This window comes from Trichosporon asahii (assembly GCF_000293215.1).
Source record: "Trichosporon asahii var. asahii CBS 2479 unplaced genomic scaffold scaffold00004, whole genome shotgun sequence".
Classification (NCBI taxonomy): Eukaryota; Fungi; Basidiomycota; class Tremellomycetes; order Trichosporonales; family Trichosporonaceae; genus Trichosporon; species Trichosporon asahii.
In genome coordinates, this window is record NW_014040920.1 from 108,845 (window position 1) to 126,492 (window position 17,648).

The 17,648-nt window shown below is 56.4% G+C and overlaps 5 protein-coding genes across 5 annotated transcripts; 4 read left to right on the plus strand and 1 right to left on the minus strand.

Moving 5' to 3' along the window:
- Nucleotides 1-78: 78 nt before the first annotated feature.
- Nucleotides 79-3,047, plus strand: A1Q1_03090 (uncharacterized protein; the record flags this gene model as incomplete). Its single annotated transcript, XM_014328180.1, has 2 exons — nt 79-157; nt 214-3,047. The coding sequence occupies 2 exons, from the start codon at nt 79-81 to the stop codon at nt 3,045-3,047; spliced, it is 2,913 nt and encodes a 970-aa protein (XP_014183655.1).
- Nucleotides 3,048-3,725: 678 nt separating this feature from the next.
- On the plus strand, nt 3,726-4,380 carry A1Q1_03091 (uncharacterized protein; the record flags this gene model as incomplete). The annotated part of the gene is made up of 2 exons (XM_014328181.1): nt 3,726-3,959; nt 4,063-4,380. The coding sequence occupies 2 exons, from the start codon at nt 3,726-3,728 to the stop codon at nt 4,378-4,380; spliced, it is 552 nt and encodes a 183-aa protein (XP_014183656.1).
- Nucleotides 4,381-5,905: 1,525 nt separating this feature from the next.
- On the plus strand, nt 5,906-8,598 carry A1Q1_03092 (uncharacterized protein; the record flags this gene model as incomplete). Its single annotated transcript, XM_014328182.1, has 3 exons — nt 5,906-6,119; nt 6,164-8,427; nt 8,500-8,598. 3 exons carry the CDS (start codon nt 5,906-5,908, stop codon nt 8,596-8,598), a joined length of 2,577 nt encoding a protein of 858 aa, XP_014183657.1.
- A 561-nt stretch (nt 8,599-9,159) lies between these two features.
- On the plus strand, nt 9,160-12,528 carry A1Q1_03093 (uncharacterized protein; the record flags this gene model as incomplete). The annotated part of the gene is made up of 1 exon (XM_014328183.1): nt 9,160-12,528. The coding sequence occupies one exon, from the start codon at nt 9,160-9,162 to the stop codon at nt 12,526-12,528; it is 3,369 nt and encodes a 1,122-aa protein (XP_014183658.1).
- Nucleotides 12,529-13,640: 1,112 nt separating this feature from the next.
- A1Q1_03094 (uncharacterized protein) lies at nt 13,641-17,194 on the minus strand (the record flags this gene model as incomplete). Its single annotated transcript, XM_014328184.1, has 4 exons — nt 13,641-13,691; nt 13,965-14,083; nt 14,156-16,914; nt 17,004-17,194. 4 exons carry the CDS (start codon nt 17,192-17,194, stop codon nt 13,641-13,643), a joined length of 3,120 nt encoding a protein of 1,039 aa, XP_014183659.1.
- Nucleotides 17,195-17,648: the final 454 nt, after the last annotated feature.

Consider the following 17,648-nt stretch of genomic DNA (forward strand, 5'->3'; position numbering starts at 1 on the left):
AACACAACTCGTCTTCAACTCCACTCGCGCTTAACCATCCACTCTTGGAGGTGAAAAACTCGAACTCAACGTGCGATCATGTGCGACAAGCCGCATATTGTACCCAATACTCGCAATTCTCTACGGGCTCCGGACTTTCCCTGGGCCTCGATCGGTGGTGCGTGGCGTAGCAGCCCGCAACGCTAACAGCAGACGAGCTGGTGACATGGTTAGAGGGACTTGTGCCCTGCTTGTCGTGCCAAACCATCGAGAACTATGCGCGGCAGCTTATACGAGTCTCCGCAGCCACACTCCTTGAAGCTATCGTGGACTATGAAATGCGCGGGTCAGTGGTGATGTCCACCTGCCAATGTCTCCCCGTGCAGCGGCCCATCAGGACTCTCCCGCCACCCCCTGCCATCTGCATCCTATCCGAACACTCATCCTGGGCGTTCGATGTCGTGTTCCCCTCAGGTCGAGCCTTACAGTGGATTAAGCAGCGGCTGGAAGAACGTCACGTTCTGGAGAAGATGAGGGCGGCGTGGACCGCATTTGCCCCTAACACCCTTTCAAGTTTCGTCCCACATGCGTCGTTTCGCGATGGCAGTGCATCAGACCTACTTCAAGAAGACTCTCACATCACATTCGGACCATGCATTGGCCGAGGCGCGGGGCTGAAGCTGCTCTCCGAGCACAGCCCCGAGCAGCGCCCCTTGGGGTCCTGGTGGGATACGTTCTTATATCCATATCGGCCTAGCATTCAGTTCCAAGACAAGGCTTCAAGCGCCGCCATGGAAGAGGTCAACATGTCTGTGGGGCGAGAGAGCGACAGCCGCACCAAGCTCAATCTCAGCCATGTCATCGGGGTGATGGTCAAGAGCAAGGATTTCGACGATGTAGACGGTTTGTCCGTCTTTGGAGCATCTCGCAGGTTTTGCGTGGAGGTGTTCCTCTCCGAGGCCGCTGTGTTCTCGTCATTCCCTCTTCTCGCAGAGAGCTTCGACAGACGCAAGATTTCCAGTCTCAGCCAGAATAGAACGCTGAAGGACATCAGCGGTGTCACAGTGCTGTTCCTCGGCTGCTGGGCTATCCAAGATGACGAGGCCTGTGAAAAGCTTTTGAACTTCAGGGATACTGGAGCTGCGATCTTGGAAGACTTGTTGAGCTGTCAATACACCGACATAATCGCGAATAAAGTGTACACATGCGTGCGAAACCTCTGGCAGTCGGCAATGGGTATGAGAAGACCATTGGCATTCCAGGCGCTGTGCCGCCAGCTTGCGCACTGGGCTACCGTACTGTTACGAAAAACAATCCCCATCCCAGAAGCTGAACATTCCGCCTTCGAGAACAATGTTCGCGTCATCTTCAACTTATGGAACTGGCCCGTCAGCCCCGTAGGACCCAGACTTTTCACTCCAGATATCGAGGAGGGTTGGGAAGACACGGCAGAGGTGACGATGATGGGAGTCTTGTATGGCTGCGCCGCTGCCGTCGCCAGCATAGATATTATGGAGAATATCTCACGGGGCGCCAACCGCGATTTCTACGACACGTTACCGCCCAATCTTATGCTTCCGCTCTTCAAGGCCATATTCGATGTCGATGTTCCCGACTGCTCTGAGACGGAGCTGTTGCGACTGCTGAAGACCCACATGCCGAGTGAGAGTCCAGCGAATTTGCAATACAGCAACTCGTGCGATCCATCACTGTTATCTCTCTATCATGGACTGCATCAGGTACGCAGCAACATCCAGGCGATTAGCAAGCACTATGAGGAGCAAGTTGACGGGAATCGACTGTACCATGCCTTCAGGCAGGCATTCTCGTGCGTCATCAGACCATACTCCCGGGAATTGAGTGAAATAAGTGGTAACTTCTTCCGCCCCGATCACCCAGATCTCACTTATCCCGGGAATTACAATTGTCTGAGCGACGGTATGGTCACGCATTACAACCCGGAATACGGGAAGGCGATCTTCAAAGACCTTGCCTCGCTCAGGCTTGAGTGGCCCGACAGGCCTACAACCTCGGGAATCAGATCACGTTTGCGAGATTTGGACATTGTTTCGCCCTTAGCACGTCTGGAGTCCAGTAAACGACAGGTCTTGCAAAAGGGCAGTTCCAGCCCCAACTCAGGCGCTCATCCGCCTCGTTCACTTCTCAGTAACCCTTCCAAGTCCCGTCTCGATATCAACTCTTCGTTGGGCTTGCGTCGAATTTTCACAAGGTTCAGTCCGCTCTCCCGAGGGGACATATCCGGACACGTTGAAAGTCCGGCACAGGTGGACTCATCGCTGAGGACGGCTGGGCATGATTGCCCGCCAGTCACGCACGATCTCGAGGCCGACGTGAACAAGTCGCGGCCACTGGTGTGGGCAAGCCGGCAGAACAAACCTACCCTAAGTCAAAAGCGGATCAATGCCTGGGACTCACGGGATGTAATCTCACAGCACCATCCTGCGCTGGTTTCAGCCTCGCCAGAGGCGTCCTCTTCAACACCACAGTTCCCTTATCCTTCAAACGCCCCTCAGGTTGAATCGGCTGATAGCCCATCGCTCAATCCAGGAACCTCCCATCCATCCCCAACCTCGGACCTCGAGATCACGATACCAGCGGCATCGGACGCGGCCTGGGTTGCTCTACCCGCGTCATATCCGTCAACGGCACCCCAGCCTCCGGCGGCTCCCACGATGGATTTGTCCCTACAGACGTTTTCGAGCCCTATCACTCCGGCTTCTGTCCCCACCCAGGATTCCGAAAAGACCTCCCCCTACTTCTCTCCACAGTTGGGGTCGTCGTGCTCAACGCCTACTCAGCTCGCCCGAGCCCCTTACCCCGAGAACTCGATCACCGTTTCACCTTCCGCCACCACGAACTCCGGGTCGTCCACTGGAGCTGTGGTCCTCCTGATAATTGCCATGCTTTCACCGTCGTCGTTTTCTGCTCCCCTTATCCTTGTCGTTCTGCTTTTGTACTTTGTTCCAGCCTGGTCGAACAGTCAGTGTTCGTCTACGACCAGGTCAGGTCCTGTGCAGAGATCCGGTCAGAACGACCGGTCCAGTTAGATGGATGGTGGCCGCATCATACTGCATTCGTCCGTTTATGACAGAAGGCTGATATTCGTGATAAAATGCCAGTGGCTAAGAGGCAAGATTTGGACGCATGAGGATTCTTGCACAGCTGTGCACAGTACCCGGCAGCGAGGCAGTAAAGGACTGCACCGCAGTACACCGACTCTGCACCTTCAGACTTCCAGCGGATGTTGGAGATAATCACAGTACCAAGGCCATGGTCAGACTTCCAGACACGTCTGCTGGCATCTCTAAGCAGTACACATGGATTGGGGGCGCATTACGCCAGCTTCAAAGGGGATCTTATCAGATCGGCGGTCAGCCGGTTTAAGGCTAGGGCGTACCCTGAAACCTTTGCGAGGTTACGCGGCGGTGCTCCCCAGAGCATACTTTCATGCACCAGCCATGCCCACGTTCGAGGAGCTCGTGCATCTATGCACGACCCATGAGACAGTAGTGCATTTCGCGGCTGCAGGTAGGGTAGTGTGATGCAATCAGCAAGGCCCTGTCGGCAGACATCAGATTAGGCAACCAAAGCACTTGGGCCCCAGGTACGGACATCGGAGGATGAGTCCCTGAATTCTGGAGGCCGGGAGTAAACGAGTACGGGACACCAAGGCTCAACCAACTCTCGCGAAGTGGTTATTCGCCGCGTCACTCCGATAGCCCAAAATGGAGAAGCGCATGAAGGGCAAGGAGGGCCTGCTGCGCCTCGGAGACGCAGGGCAATACCGAAACCGGAACGGCCGCGCAGTCCTAATGTTGATTTGGAAGCCAAAGGTGCCAGACGTCGAGGACCATCGCGACTGCCCGGCTCCGAGCGATATGCTTCGTGCTGGTCTCAGCCGCCAGTTTGCCGATGAGAACCAAACCCATGTGGCTGCTCTTCACAGCAAGCTGACCGCCGTGCGAGACAATCTGCGATCAGTGACAAGAACGTATCAGCATCAATTGGATAGCAGACGGCTTCTTAGAGCTTTTCAATTGGCCTTTCTGTGACGCTGTGCAGGGATACATTTCCATTCCGGAGAGTCTGGTCAAGGAGTACTTCAGTTCCGTCGCACATCTTTGGATGGATGACGACTACCTGACACTCTCCGATGGCACGGTGGGGCATTACGACCGGAGATTCAGTGGGATGATAGTCGAGGATTTGGCGTCCCTTGCAGTGTGCGAATACTCGCAGGAAGATCTTAGGACCGACCAGCGGTTCCGAAAGTGCTGGGCACTAGAAGACTGGGGCCCGGCTCCAGCCGCAGACCCTCAACAGCCCGCCGGCATTGCTAAGGTCCTCCAAAGCTGGATGCAATTGTCGCAATTCTCTTAGGTGCTGCACAACCCGCCTCCGACGACCATTTCAGCCCCTGGGACATTCCCTGCCATCAGCACCGGGCAGCAACAGGCGCTAGCACCTGAGTCAGACTTGTCGTCGTCATCGCGATGCTCTACGCCGCCATCCAGTCCCACCACGGCCGCTCAACCAACGCCCGAGCATTCCGACTTCACCACGTCACACACATCTTCACCTGGCACACACATCTTCACCTGGCGGAACCTCTTTTGAAGCCAGCCACTCCGAAAATGTCGCGAGCGGAGCAACCGCGACATCGTCATCGCGCTCCCGTGCGACCCCCTCCAGTGAAACCGGTACCTCCCGCGATCAATCCACCGCAGCTTCGACGATCTTGCCTTCTACAGTACCAGCACCGATACATTATCGAACTTCTTATGGCGAATCAGGTCGTTGGTCCCTGTATCTGAATTAGGACTGCCGGCTGGGATATCCTGGAGCAACTGTGTCATGACGACCCTCATTGTTGCGGCGGGCTTGGTAGGCTACCGCTTAGGGCAGTCTAAGACGTTTCCTCAGTATGGAGAGTTGTCTGAGCATCAAACTTGGAACGCAGCAGCAGGGCCTGGGTCTCGCTTGTGTGAATCGGATCGTGTAGTCCCCACTACACACCACAAAGAAGTCTGAAGACAGGTTCCGATTAGATGACCCCGAACAGGTCGAGCGACCGTATGGTAATGCACACTTGCACTGCCATTCGAGACTGTGCTTGGCTTATAATATGACAGAGGTTTCAAGTCAGGCAGTTGCAGCATTCCAGCCAACTGTTGTTGTTCCGAAGCCGCAGTTGTTATCAAGCACCATGAGTAGCCCGATGGCACACCCTGGGCCACTGATAGCTTCGCAAGGCTCTGAGAAGCTCTGGCCACACGGTAGCCAAGGGTCTCGAGCATGTGTAGACCCAAGATCTTCGATCTTCGATCTTCGACAAGACGCCCATGTGCGTCTAATTGTCAGCTTGTCACGGTGCAACCATGGTCCTTCTCCCTTTCCACACTTTCCCCGGTTCCCCCAATTATTAACCTGTCAGCTACCTGTCAGTGAGCCCAGTGCTCGGCTGAGCATCAGGTAACATTGTCGAGCCTCACTTCATTTCGCAGAAACGCAGACACTCTTTCACCACGGCACCCTCTCTATGCTGTTCAGATCGCACAGGTAGTCTGAGAAGCATACGCGTGCTAGCACTGTATGAGGCGCAGTGGAGCTTGCGGTCGTTTCGAAGCGCCCGATAGCGCGGTAGCCTTGATCGCCAGTCGACATCCATCCGGTTTTGATGCGATTGTTAAAAGGAGCATGCGCTCTTACGCCCTTACGCCCTTTTCACACGTCCCCACACCCCTACGACTTTGATTCCCGGTTGGTGTCAGCTTCTGTAACGCCCGGTCCGCGCGCTCTGGACGACCACTCCACACTTTGACAACTTCAACCCTCCCTACCCAACTGAAGTCGGCGTAGCAGTCTGCATATGACGCCTGCCAACTATCGACGACCGTCCCCGGCCATGGTGCCCGCATCAGTGCCCAAATTTCCTGAAGGTGTTGGGTCGATCCGTGTGCTGTCCAGCGCAGACAATGCCGCCAAGTACTGGAGCGATTTAGAAGGCATCAAGACGACGAGCAAGAGCTTGCAGCTCAAACCACATGAAGAGCTCGACAAGGAAGGGCACGTTGCTATTCACGGGTCCATCCAGGAATGGCCTTGGCACTATGTCTCTGGTGAGGTTTTGTGTAGTGTACCCACAGCAACAACTAACGAGCAGAGGCTGTGTTCCGCTGGTTGAACGCTCTCGACTTGTGTCGCTCCAAAAGTTTGCTTCGAGTGATCTGGAGTGTCGCTTGGGGTCATCTGGACGCATCGCACACCGAGATTGTCTCTGATTTATGCTCAACGCTTGAGAGTCTGAACCGCGCCGCTTGTCGTAAAGGCACCTTCCCAAAACGCTTCTGCATCTGCGACACACGGTGTGAGCCTCTCTTGGGCGAGCAGCTATTCAACGTGACGTCCAAGCCACCCAAGAACGCCGTTGGGCGGATCTATGGAAATCAAGAGCAACCATGGCCGTTCGATCATCTCAGAGGCGACGACATCATCCCGTGGCTTGCGCGTCGTCTCGGTGAACACTTCTGTCGTACAGCGTGGTGCTCGCCTCGTGCGATCTTTCCACCCGTCGAGTCGGGTGACAATGCTGCCAACCTCTCAGTGATTCTCGACTCTTCCAACGAGTTCGACCCACGCAGCCCTTGCGCCGGTTGGAAAGATCCTTGGATTCGCCTGCTGCACTGTCAGCCTTCGGAGACCTCTGTGCCTCCCAGGGAGGCAAAATGGTTCCTATACCTGGACCGCGACATCCGTTCCGATCACTCTACGGATCGATTCCCTCCCATCTCTTGGGCTTTGTCGACCATCATCGAAGAAGGCATCACTTGCGGCACTATTGCTATGGTCTTTGCCTCCTTCGAAGCGTGCACAGTCGAGATTTTCGCAATGCCACGTGATACATCGATCACAAGCAAGGGCACGACGTTGTCGGATATCAACGGCGTCACTGTCCTCTTCCTGTCTAGAACGTCCCTCAGCCTCGCAACCAGCCTCCTCATCGCTCCTGAAACTAGATCAATCATCTGTGGCAACCTCTCAACAAACCCCGAGGTTCTCGACAGCGAGTACGTTCGCCACGTGCTGTCTGAGTCTCTGACTGTGCTCTTCTCCAGCACTGGAAAGAAACGACTTTTCTCCAACCTTGAGGAGCTTTGCGGTTGCGCCTCACAGCTCCTTCAGCTCTGGCAATGTCGACCTTCTTCTCGTCCAAGTGTCCAGAGTGATTTGTTTGCCTCACTCCTATTAGAACTGAGGTACACCTTGACTGCCCTCTCTGCAGGCGAACAACTTCAGGAACCACCGTTCGAAACACTGGTCTCCTACCGCTACAAAACCAGGACTGCTTCGCCTTGGGTTCATCGTATTGGTGTCCTCTACGGCTGCGCAGTGGGTTCAGTTGCGCTGAGGCACTTGAGCCAATTCGAGCGAGAATCTGAGGTTGTTAGCGGTACCCAGGCCCTCGCTCGCCCTTCGGCCCCACCTGGTGCATCGTTGGCCAGAGCTCTTGCGGACATTGCTGCAGGAGGTATGGACTCAGCGTCATCTGCTCAGCAAGTCTGCGAAGAATCCTTCAATCTTCTCCAGGGCCGCTTGATGGCTACGGGCGCCTCCGACACCGAGCACCTGGCCGTCTTCCTCAACCATAGTCGCGCCAGCCTTCAGTCCGTTCTTGACACTTATGGCGATGCTCTAGACCATGAGCGCCTGATCAGGCAGTTCAGCCAATCATTCTTCTTCACACTTCTGAGTGACGCCCTCATCGGCGGCTCAGGAGAGATTTCGGCCCTGCTTCGAAAGGGACAGAGGGCGGAGGACCTTACGCTACCCGCCAATGTCACTCACGACGAGAATTTGGGTCTGGCTGTACTCCAGGACGTGGCTGCAGTCAAGCAGAGTCAGCATTGTGCTGTTCCACTGGCAACGCTCCTGGCAGCGGAAGAGCAACTTCGCTCGGACAAGAAGCTCTATGTGCAGCGGCTGCTGGGATTAGACGCTGAAGTCAATCCCTCCCTGGACTTGAAGCAGAAGACCGAGTTCGTGGATCTCAGTCCCGCGACGGCCACGCTCAAGACCAAGGACGAGACACCACCTGAAGCCGAATCCGCTTCCGAGAGCCAGGTCGTGACACCGGCTATCCCCCATAACCATTCATCGCCGACGCCAACATCCTCATCTGGATCGATGGATGGAAAGCGGCGTAGTGCGGCTCTCGTACTTTGTGCCGTGCTCCTTTGGCTCTGGTACTTGGTAAGCTTCGCAGATAGCGAGGTCAACCTGGGTAAGCTGCCACTACAGGCTGCACGAGTCCGTCGGTCTGTCACTGGCCTGTCAGCCCTGTACGTGCCTGAGGGAAGTTTTGTTTGTATCGTCCACTCCTCTCCGCACGGCTTCTTGCGTATCCTCAACATCGATGGCCAGATGGACGTGAGTTCGACTGGAAGGGTTTAGCTGATGACAGGATGTTCCCGCCCAACACCTCGAGTTCCTGTGATCTAGCTCCCGAAACCCGCCTTTGTGCCATCAGAACGAAGGATCGATTTCTCGCAGTATTCCCGAACCCCACCCCCTCCCTCCTCCAACGTCCTCGCTCGGTGACACTGAGGAGGTCCTCTCTCACTCCGCACGAAGCCTTTCGCCCCGCGGTTTCCTCCGTCTTTATCTAGTGTCGATGCATTGCCCTTCTTTCGCGAAGCCCGGCGGAATGATATCAGCAGACCTCCATTGGCCCGGGAGATTTGCCGGCTTTGGCCAGCCGCGCAGAGATTCCGGACCATCGTGCACGGTGCCCACGGTCCGAACGCCTTGGGGGCGCGATGGATTGGGGGCGCATTTCGGTGATCCTGGGAAAGGGGGAAGATCTTATCGGACGGAGGACCCTGAAAGGTGATGTCTCAGGCACGGCTCTGTTTCGGGGTTCTGCAATCGACAGACGCCGCCGTAGGGGACACAGGGCGTGAAAGAGTGCGTAGAGATGCACCGCAGAATCTGATGTCTAAAAGGATGTGCCTGCAGAAAGCGCCCGCCGCTCCATACAGGTGATGGTGCGGTGGGGGGCGGTGCAGACCTTCGAACTTCCTACCTAGAACGCCCACATCTTCTGTTGCGTCGTCATTCCTCTTCCTAACCATCCAGTCTCGCAGCGACGGCGTGTCTACCATGTCGCACCTGCCTCCGACACGCAATACCATTCGCGCACCCGATTTCCCATGGGCATCGATCGGAGGTAGGTGGATGTTAGGGCTATGCGATGCGGTGCTAACCACAGACGAGCTGGTCGCGTGGCTGATTGGCATCGTCCCCTGCTTGCGATGCGAAAGCGTTGAAGACTATCTTCGCAAGCTCGTGCGACGTTCCGCTGGGGAGCTACTACAAGCGATTGAGGACTACGAACAGCACGGCCGAGTAGCCCGACCCACATGCGAGTGCCCCGACCGCAATTTACGCCGCTCCAATCGTGCCCCCTCACCGCCGCCCGCAACATGCATCCTGTCCGAAGAGTCGAGTTGGCCGTTCGATCTCCAAAGTCCCTCTGAACAGGCTCTGCATTGGATCAAGCAGCGCTTGCAAGAGCGCCGCGTCTTGGAGAAGATGAAGACCGCATGGACAGCTTACTGTCCCCAGGCCATCCTGAGCTTCGTACCGCAAGCTTCATTTAGGAACAGTACAGCGGCAGACCCTGGGTGCAATCCTCAAACGACATTCGGACCCTGCGGTGACTACGGAGTCGTCCTCAGGCTACTCTCTGAAGACATCGGAAAGCAGAAGCCAGCAGAGACGCGGTGGCATGCGTTCTTGGAACGACCAGGCCCTTGTGTCGCAGACACCACCCTCAGTGGCGTCTTGGATGAACAACGTGACTCGGAAAAGCGGCCCACCGATGCCCATCCCGGTCTCACCCTTAGTCACGTTGTTGCCACCATGGTCATGGATGCAGGCTTCCACGACGAAGACGCTCTGGCTGTCTTCGGCGGCTCCCGTCACTATACCGTGGAGGTGCACCCCTTCAGGACTTCGCCTTCTGGGGCTACGTCAATGCTACCCCACACCACACAGTGCATCAGCCAGCCTACGACCCTAAATGACATCTGCGGCGTGACAGTCTTGTTTCTCGGCTGCTTGGCCCTCAAGAATGAAGAAGCCTGTGATAAGCTCCTAGACATGAGGGATACTGGAGCCGCTATCCTGAAGGATCTGTCCGACGGTCAAGTCGACGGCGTGCTTGGAGACAGAGTGCTTGCGCGCCTCAGGAGGCTCTTCTCATCAGCAATGGGTATGGAGACAGTATGGACTATTGACGCATTAAGCTGTCGTTTATTCACCTGGGCTACCTTCTGGCTTCGGCAGCCCAGTCAGAAGCAAGAAAGGAGCCTCTCGCCGGACGGGCGCTTCACATTCGATATCACCGTCTGCGCTATCTTCCAGCTCTGGAACAATTCGATCAACTCTTGTGGGGACAGACTGTTCACTCCCGATACGACAGAGGGCTGGGAAGATACAGCTGAGGTGACGGGGATGGGGGTTCTATACGGCTGCGCCGTCGCAATTGCCTGCATTCGCTGTCTCAAGGATATTGGGCGAGACACAGACTGTGAACATCCCGAGTCTGATTTCGATACAGCCCCATCCAGCTTCGCACTGTCACTCTTTAAGGCCGCGTTCCAGGTCCATCCTTCCCAGTGTTCCGAGACTGTTCTGATCGGGCAGCTGGCGGCTCTCATCGTGGAAGACGGCACACCTCTGTCCCAGGACATCGACGCTCAATGGTCCACCGTTCTATCGTTGTGTTATGGACTGCAAAATGTACGCCGCAATCTTCAAGCAATCAGCAAGCACTATGAGCAGCAAGTGGACGGCCGCCGCCTCTTCCGAGCTTTCCGACAAAGTTTCTCTTGCATTATCCGACCATACTCAGAGGTGGCAAGTTATCGTAGCGACCACTTCTTCCACCCCGATCAGCCAAGCTCTGCAATTAAGCTCGACAAGTACCGCTTTCTTGGCGACGGGAAGGTTACGCACTACAATCCAGCGTATGGAAAGACAATCTTCCAGGATCTTGCCTCTCAGCGGCTTGAGTGGTCCGACCAGCCCAAAAGCCCGGGGCACAAATCACGCCTGCGAGATATCGACCTCTTCTCGTCGTTGAGACGTCTAGATCTCGCTTTTCGGGATGGTATGGACTCTAAAACTCAGGACGCCGGTTCAGATTTGAAGGAATCTCCTCCTTCTCCCATGAGCCTGTCCATATCTTCAGATCCCACAGCTGAAGATCGCTCTCCAACCGGCTTGCGTCAGATGCTCGCTAGATTCAGACGCCCCTCTCCAAGCAATCAGCCTAGACCCACTAGATCACCGCCTTCCTCACCAACTCCAGAGACAATCTCTTTGATCAGCTCTTCGGACGGTGTCTCCTATTGCGCGGAGTCTCCGTCGGGCTCAGATGGTTCCGACAATGCCCCTATCCTCCCTTACTCATCACTACTACGGACATCTTCTGGCTCGGACATCAGCCAGCGTGAACGGCATGCTTCACTAAGCAGTCACCTCCATGCGCATAGTGCAGATGAGGAGGAGGCGATGGAAGAGGCCAACTCTATCCGTTCCGAAGCTTCGGGGACCAGCTTCAGACCTTCGGCTACACATTACATATCGCCGGAATTGGAGTTGGCAGAAGAGCATGTCTTGATCAAGTCTGTGTCGAATCCGACGATCGACTCAAGCCTCGAAAAACGACGACGGAACCTGCAGCCTAAGACGTCGATGTCCTCCTCTGAAGTAGAACTTAACCGGGACAAGCATCACTCGGCAGCGGAAGCAGGCATGCTGACGCCTGTGGCGGCTTCTATCCGGAGCACGCCGGAGACGACTGAACCAGTGCTGTCTCAGAAGAGAATCAATGCCTGGGATTCCTTGGACGCAGCTTCGCAGTATCATCTGATGACGGCCACTCCGATGTCAGACACACTCTCCACGTCGGCCCCTTCCCCACCGCCTTCCATCCCTCCCGAGCTCGAATCACCGGGTAGCCCCCCGCCTCCACCCTCTGCCTCGCTTCCACCATCAACTCAGGAGCTCACAATCACAATACCTACTTCTCCGGACGCAGCGTGGGTCCCTCTGCCCGTGTCATTCCCGCCAGCATGTCCCAAGCCTGCAGCATCCCCCTCATCTCCTAATTCGCCACTACCGCCCGCCAGCCCCCAGCCGCCTCCTGCACCTCCTCCGGCTATGTTTCCGCGGCCATCTGAGCGCCCCCTTCCTCGACCGCCGATTGCACTTTCTGAAACATCGTCAGCCCCACCAACATACTCAGAGAGCGTGAGATCCACAACATTCTCTGACTTCTCTTCATACCAACCGGCTACTGGGGCGCTCGTCCTTCTGACGGTTGCCATGCTTGCGCCGTCGTCGTTCTCTGGGCCTCTCATCCTTGTCGTTCTGCTGTTCTATTTTGCGCCATCTAGGACTGGCGTCCAGCGTCTGTCCGCAGCCGGGGCGCCAGCTGCCAGGCCCCACCCGAAGACGTGATGCGACGCAGGAGAGATTCCAGGCCAATGCAGATGCGGGTACCGGCTGACGACTTTGCCAGGCAGGTTGGTCCTTTGTGTATCTAGTCTCAAACCTATAGAGTTCATGCAGCACGTACAGAGCAGCGCACCCTATGCACCGTGATCCTAGCATGTATAGAAGTGACCTACAGTGTGCAGCATGGGTACTGGGACGTTGCCATTTGGGGAGAGGCCACCATGATTAGAAAGCAGAACCGGCATGCACGTACGTCCCAACTTCCGGCATCCCAAAGCGCACAAAAAAGGGTTATCTGATCTACGATATGATCTTCTCAGGGATACGGGGGCGCTAGACTGTCAGGGATCAAGGCGCCACCATTCCGGTGGATAAGAGACATTGGTACACTGGGCGCGCTCTTGGGCTCCGGGGCACAGGACACAGGTACCCTTTCTTTTCCCCTGCGCCCTCCCAATGGCGTGCGGTCTGGACCGTGGTCCTGAAACACGCGCGCCGGAGCGCCCCCGCTGCCAGCTGCCTGCCTGTGCTGACGGACAAGCATCCCTGCAGCCCCACGCCGGTCAAGCCCCGTTGCCCCGCACGGCCGGCACACTCCGACGGGGCATAGCTCAACTCTGCCGAGAGTGTGACGGAGGGAGTGGCTGAGTTACTTCCCGCCCGAAGGATTTGGATGCAGTGGAATGCGCCGAGCTTTGCTCTCAGCTCCCAGCTCTGCGTCGCCCATGTCTCTCGAGTTCTGAGAATGCGGGACAAGCCCTGTCCAGCAGGGCTAGATTAGGTGATGACCACAGAGCGCCTGATGGGAGCTTGCGTTCAGTTGGACGACTGCTCTCAATCGTCTAAGTGATCGAACATGAGTGAGAGGACAGTCGTCCGGTACAGTCACCCAAGCATTATGCGGCGGTAAGCGCGTTCGAGAGCTTCAGCGCCGGTCGAAGCTGCATGGAGCCGAGCACGACGGCAAAGGGCACGGCCCTCATAAGCCGTGTGTGCGGGCATGCGCCAGTCGCCTGCCCGGGCTATTCCGATGATTGGATATGTTCGGGGCATGCGTGCAGGCTTCGGACTGCCAGACCAGTGCCTTCCGGCGGCTACCAACGCCCGTGATTCTTTCAGGGATTAGACATTGACACGTCTTCGCTGACAGGCGGGCCCTGAACCGGCTGCAGATAAGTTCAGTCGATGATCGCGATTGCAAGTAAAGTTGACATCGCAGATTCCCGAACGCGATATATCACATCGACTTTGGCCAGCTCATTCAGCGAGGAATGCCCTACAAATGGAGTCGGCTCGAGACGTTTTGAGACTAACGCAGGGAAAGGAAGCGACGCAAGCTACTAAGTAGGGACGCAGTCCAGGTCGCTCAAGCTTAGGAGGATACGAACGCGGCCGTCCGGAATGAACTGGTGTCAGCTACTTTAGCATGCAAGACTTACCCAGACACCGCCGCCAGGGAGCTTGACGAGATACAGCTTGGGGAGCAGAAAGCGGTTGATGATGTACACAATGTCGTCTCGGCGCAGTCCGGCGAAGGGCCTCGCGACTTGGCCGACGGCTAGAATCGTCGGTGATGAGCTTAACATCCAGAAGCGCAAGAAGAGCACCAGAATCATCCCGAAACACACACTGTACAAGGGAGGTGGTGCGCGAGCCATGCTCGCACTTGACGGTGTGGACTCTTGCGAGGTGATTAACCAGGACGCGCACCGCACTGGTCTCCACTGTAACCAAGACGCATACCAAGCCGCTGATGACTGCTCTTCATGGACGGGTTTGGTACAAGCTGGGCTGGACGCTTGGTCCTTGCTCAGCGGTCGCTCGTGACGGAGTGCAAGATCTTCCGTCTCCGAAGGCGGTGGGGAGGTATCCAACTTCGAGGGTGATGATGTCTTTACCGTCAAGCTGTAAGACGGCAGTTTGATCTGCAGATTTTGAACAGCGGGAGCAACAAACAGCGGTGCAATCGGAACGTCGCTCCCTCCTGCCAGCTCGGTCTGGCCGGTATCCAATCTCTGCCCGGGGGGCGTCGGAAACTGCTCAGTGTGTTGTTCACATTGCTCTCGGACTGGAGACTGCGGTGGAGGAATCTTCCTATTTCTCGGTGAATCTGAGGGGTCGGTGAGGCCGACGAAGTAACCCTGGATAGGGGCGTCCATTTGGTCACGCAGAGCTTCCTGCGCTGAGCGGCGCAGACCGCCGTCCGACAGCGAGGACACCTTTTCGGTTGCAGCGCTTGCTATCGTCGGTTTCGCTGTTGGCCAAGAGGGCTTCATGTCATCGTTGTCCAACGACCCGCTGTTCAGCAGTGAAGTGGGAGGCGGCTGCTCGTCGCTCCTGGGCTGTGATATAGCCGATGACAGCCTTGAGCCGATCGTGAGCGGAGTCGGAGCAGCTGCTGGAGGGGCGGCAAGCGGTGAGGGCGCGGACATGCCTGGACTGGCAGGGGGAATGAGAGGCAGGACTGCTGTGACCCCGGGCGAGGGTGCAGTAACCTTTTCGGCCAGTCGCCTGTCTGAGGAAGGCAAACCAAGAAGTTTGCTGAAATGAACCGGCACTGTGGAGGTGGCGAGATCAACCAGCAGGGTGCGGCTCAAATCATCAGTCGAGCCGAGATCGCCCAGCTGCAGGGTCGTGGCAAGGTCGTGGAACAGAGCGCATGCGATTCCGGGTTCGCATCTGCTCACCGCGCCTCCTTGAAACTCTGTTGCCCAGTGCCTGTCGGAGATCATGGTATTGAAGGGCAACCTGAGTGCTCTCAACGACTCATCCTCGCAGTTGGGATTAGTGGTAGCCGAGAAGGCCAGGGCAAAAGAGTCGAGCAGTCGTCCGGAGTCGATAACGTGTTCACAGCTCCGAAGAACCGACCTGTCGATGCTTACGAGTAGAACCAACGCCTCGATAATGGTGTCCTTACATCTATCCAGAAAATCGCCTCGGGGTGGTCCGCGCTCAACACCCCAAGCTGTGACTTTGATGGCACCGTCGAGCGTGACGGACATGGGGATGAATTCTTGCTGCGGCACCACCTGCGACTTGAACCAGGCCTGATCCCAAGCAAGTTTGACCATCGTTCCAACCACACATCCCCTCCATATACCGAGAAGATCAGTTTGCATCTCGTCCCAAGAAGCATCGCCGAGAGTGATCAACCTGTAGCTCGCAATTGGCTCTTCGCACTGTGCACTTGCCAAGCCAAACAAACGCTTGTGACTTGTGGCTGAGACGCACTCCCACGGATCCCAATCCGCAATTCGGCCAATGTCCCGAACAGTCTCGACCAGCACCTCAACGCTCTCTGGGCAGACATCGATTTTATTGCGTCGAGCCAGCCACGAGCAGAAAATCAACGACAGTCGCTGACAAAGATCAATTGATGTAATCGAATTTTCTTCCTGTAGCGTCTTGGCAAACAGCCTGTTCATCATAGCTTCCCAGACAAACGGCTGCCTTGATTCGGGGTCGTCGCGACGGTACAACAGCCAACCCAGACTGTGCTTCACGAAGTCGGTAAGAATATGCTGCTGAGGCTTCCAGAAGTCGAGAAGCTTCAGGCGGGCGGAAAAGCTGGGCAACGCGAGGAAAATTACCGTAAAGCCATGGATTCCTTTCAGCGCGATGGGCTGTCGGTCACCGACCCCGAAAGGAATATCCAGATTCGATCTCGTCCATCCCTCACCCATCCAAATATCGATGTCACACCTGTCGTAGCTGCCCCAGAGGGCGTCGGCCGCGTCCTCATCAAACTGAGGATCCTCCATGATGTTCAGCAAGGCGCTTGTGAGAGGAGGGAAGCTATTCCTCTTCTCCTCCGGAACCTCGCCACGACAGAGATACGACAGCCATTTCGTTCTCAAGGGAGTCAAGGGGAGCTTGGCAGGTGGCGAATAACTGCGCAGTCTCACGTATAAGCCGGTGTCAGTCAGGGATCTCGGAAGCACTTCTCCAAGCCATGAGACGGGCCCGAAGACCGAATTGGGCGAAGGGCGCGACGACGCGCGCCGACCTGGAGCCATCCAGCCTCCGTACAGATGCCGGCCAGGGAATTGGGCAAAGCTGTACATTATGTTGCGGTCGAAGTAGAACTCCTCCAAGCGTGCGAGGACCCAGTTCAGAGCGGTCCCTTCTTCGCTGTCCGCTACCAAGTCGAATGACCAAGAGGCGCCTCTCAGTAGTCGGCAGGGAACTCCAAGCGGGACTTGCACGACTGCCGTTGGGCCACACTCAGGAACACAGGCACACCTGGCTGGCACGAAGTCCGAGCCGGTTGCCAGATCACCGGCAATGGCTCGGAGTCGGTGGATTATCGTCTTTGGCCAGTGATGGACCCAGTCAGAGCTGTCAGCCTGTTGCACGAAGTCGCAGAGCAATGTCGTTAACTCCTTGTCCCTACAGGGATCAATGTGAGACAACCAATCGAAGAAACGGGCTGAGAGTTAGCTCATTTCTGAACAAAATTCTCACGATCGACTTGGTACCAAGGTGACTCGGGAGAGCCTGCAAGCTCTGCAAGTGAGGTCGGACTAAAGTCTTCGACGTTTGCCGCAGCTGCGGTCTCCGCGCGTGTCACGCGAATGACCAGTGGGGAGTGGTCCTTGAAGCGGAGCGTGGGCGGAGGCTTATCTAGTAACAGTGGCTCAACATCTGTCGCTCGTCTTATTGACAACATGGCGGATGGCGGTAACGATAGTGGAGGTGACGTTGAAAGAGCTTTCGTCGATCGTGTTGGGAGCTGTCAATATGAGGGTCCGGCAGGTGCCCACAATCCATTCACCCATTGGATCATCCAGATTATTCAGGCGTAAGGTCGGCGCGACTGCTGTTCGCCGATGACGGCGTCTTGGTCTAGAACAATAACAACGCCCCGAACGCTTTGGTCTCTTGTAGGGACATTATACCCTGATGCTCTTACTGCATTACGCCTGAAGCAAGCCTGCCGTGCACCGACCCGGTCCCTCTGGCTCCTGTCACCTTGGATTCCTGGGGGCAAAATCTCGAGGGCATTGCACAGAAGGCACGGCATCTGCGGAATCAATCTGGCGAGCTTCCGACAGAGCCGATACATCGACGCACCGGGGTCTTCGAACAGGAGCGTCACCCCACCAGCGGTCCCCGAAGCGGAG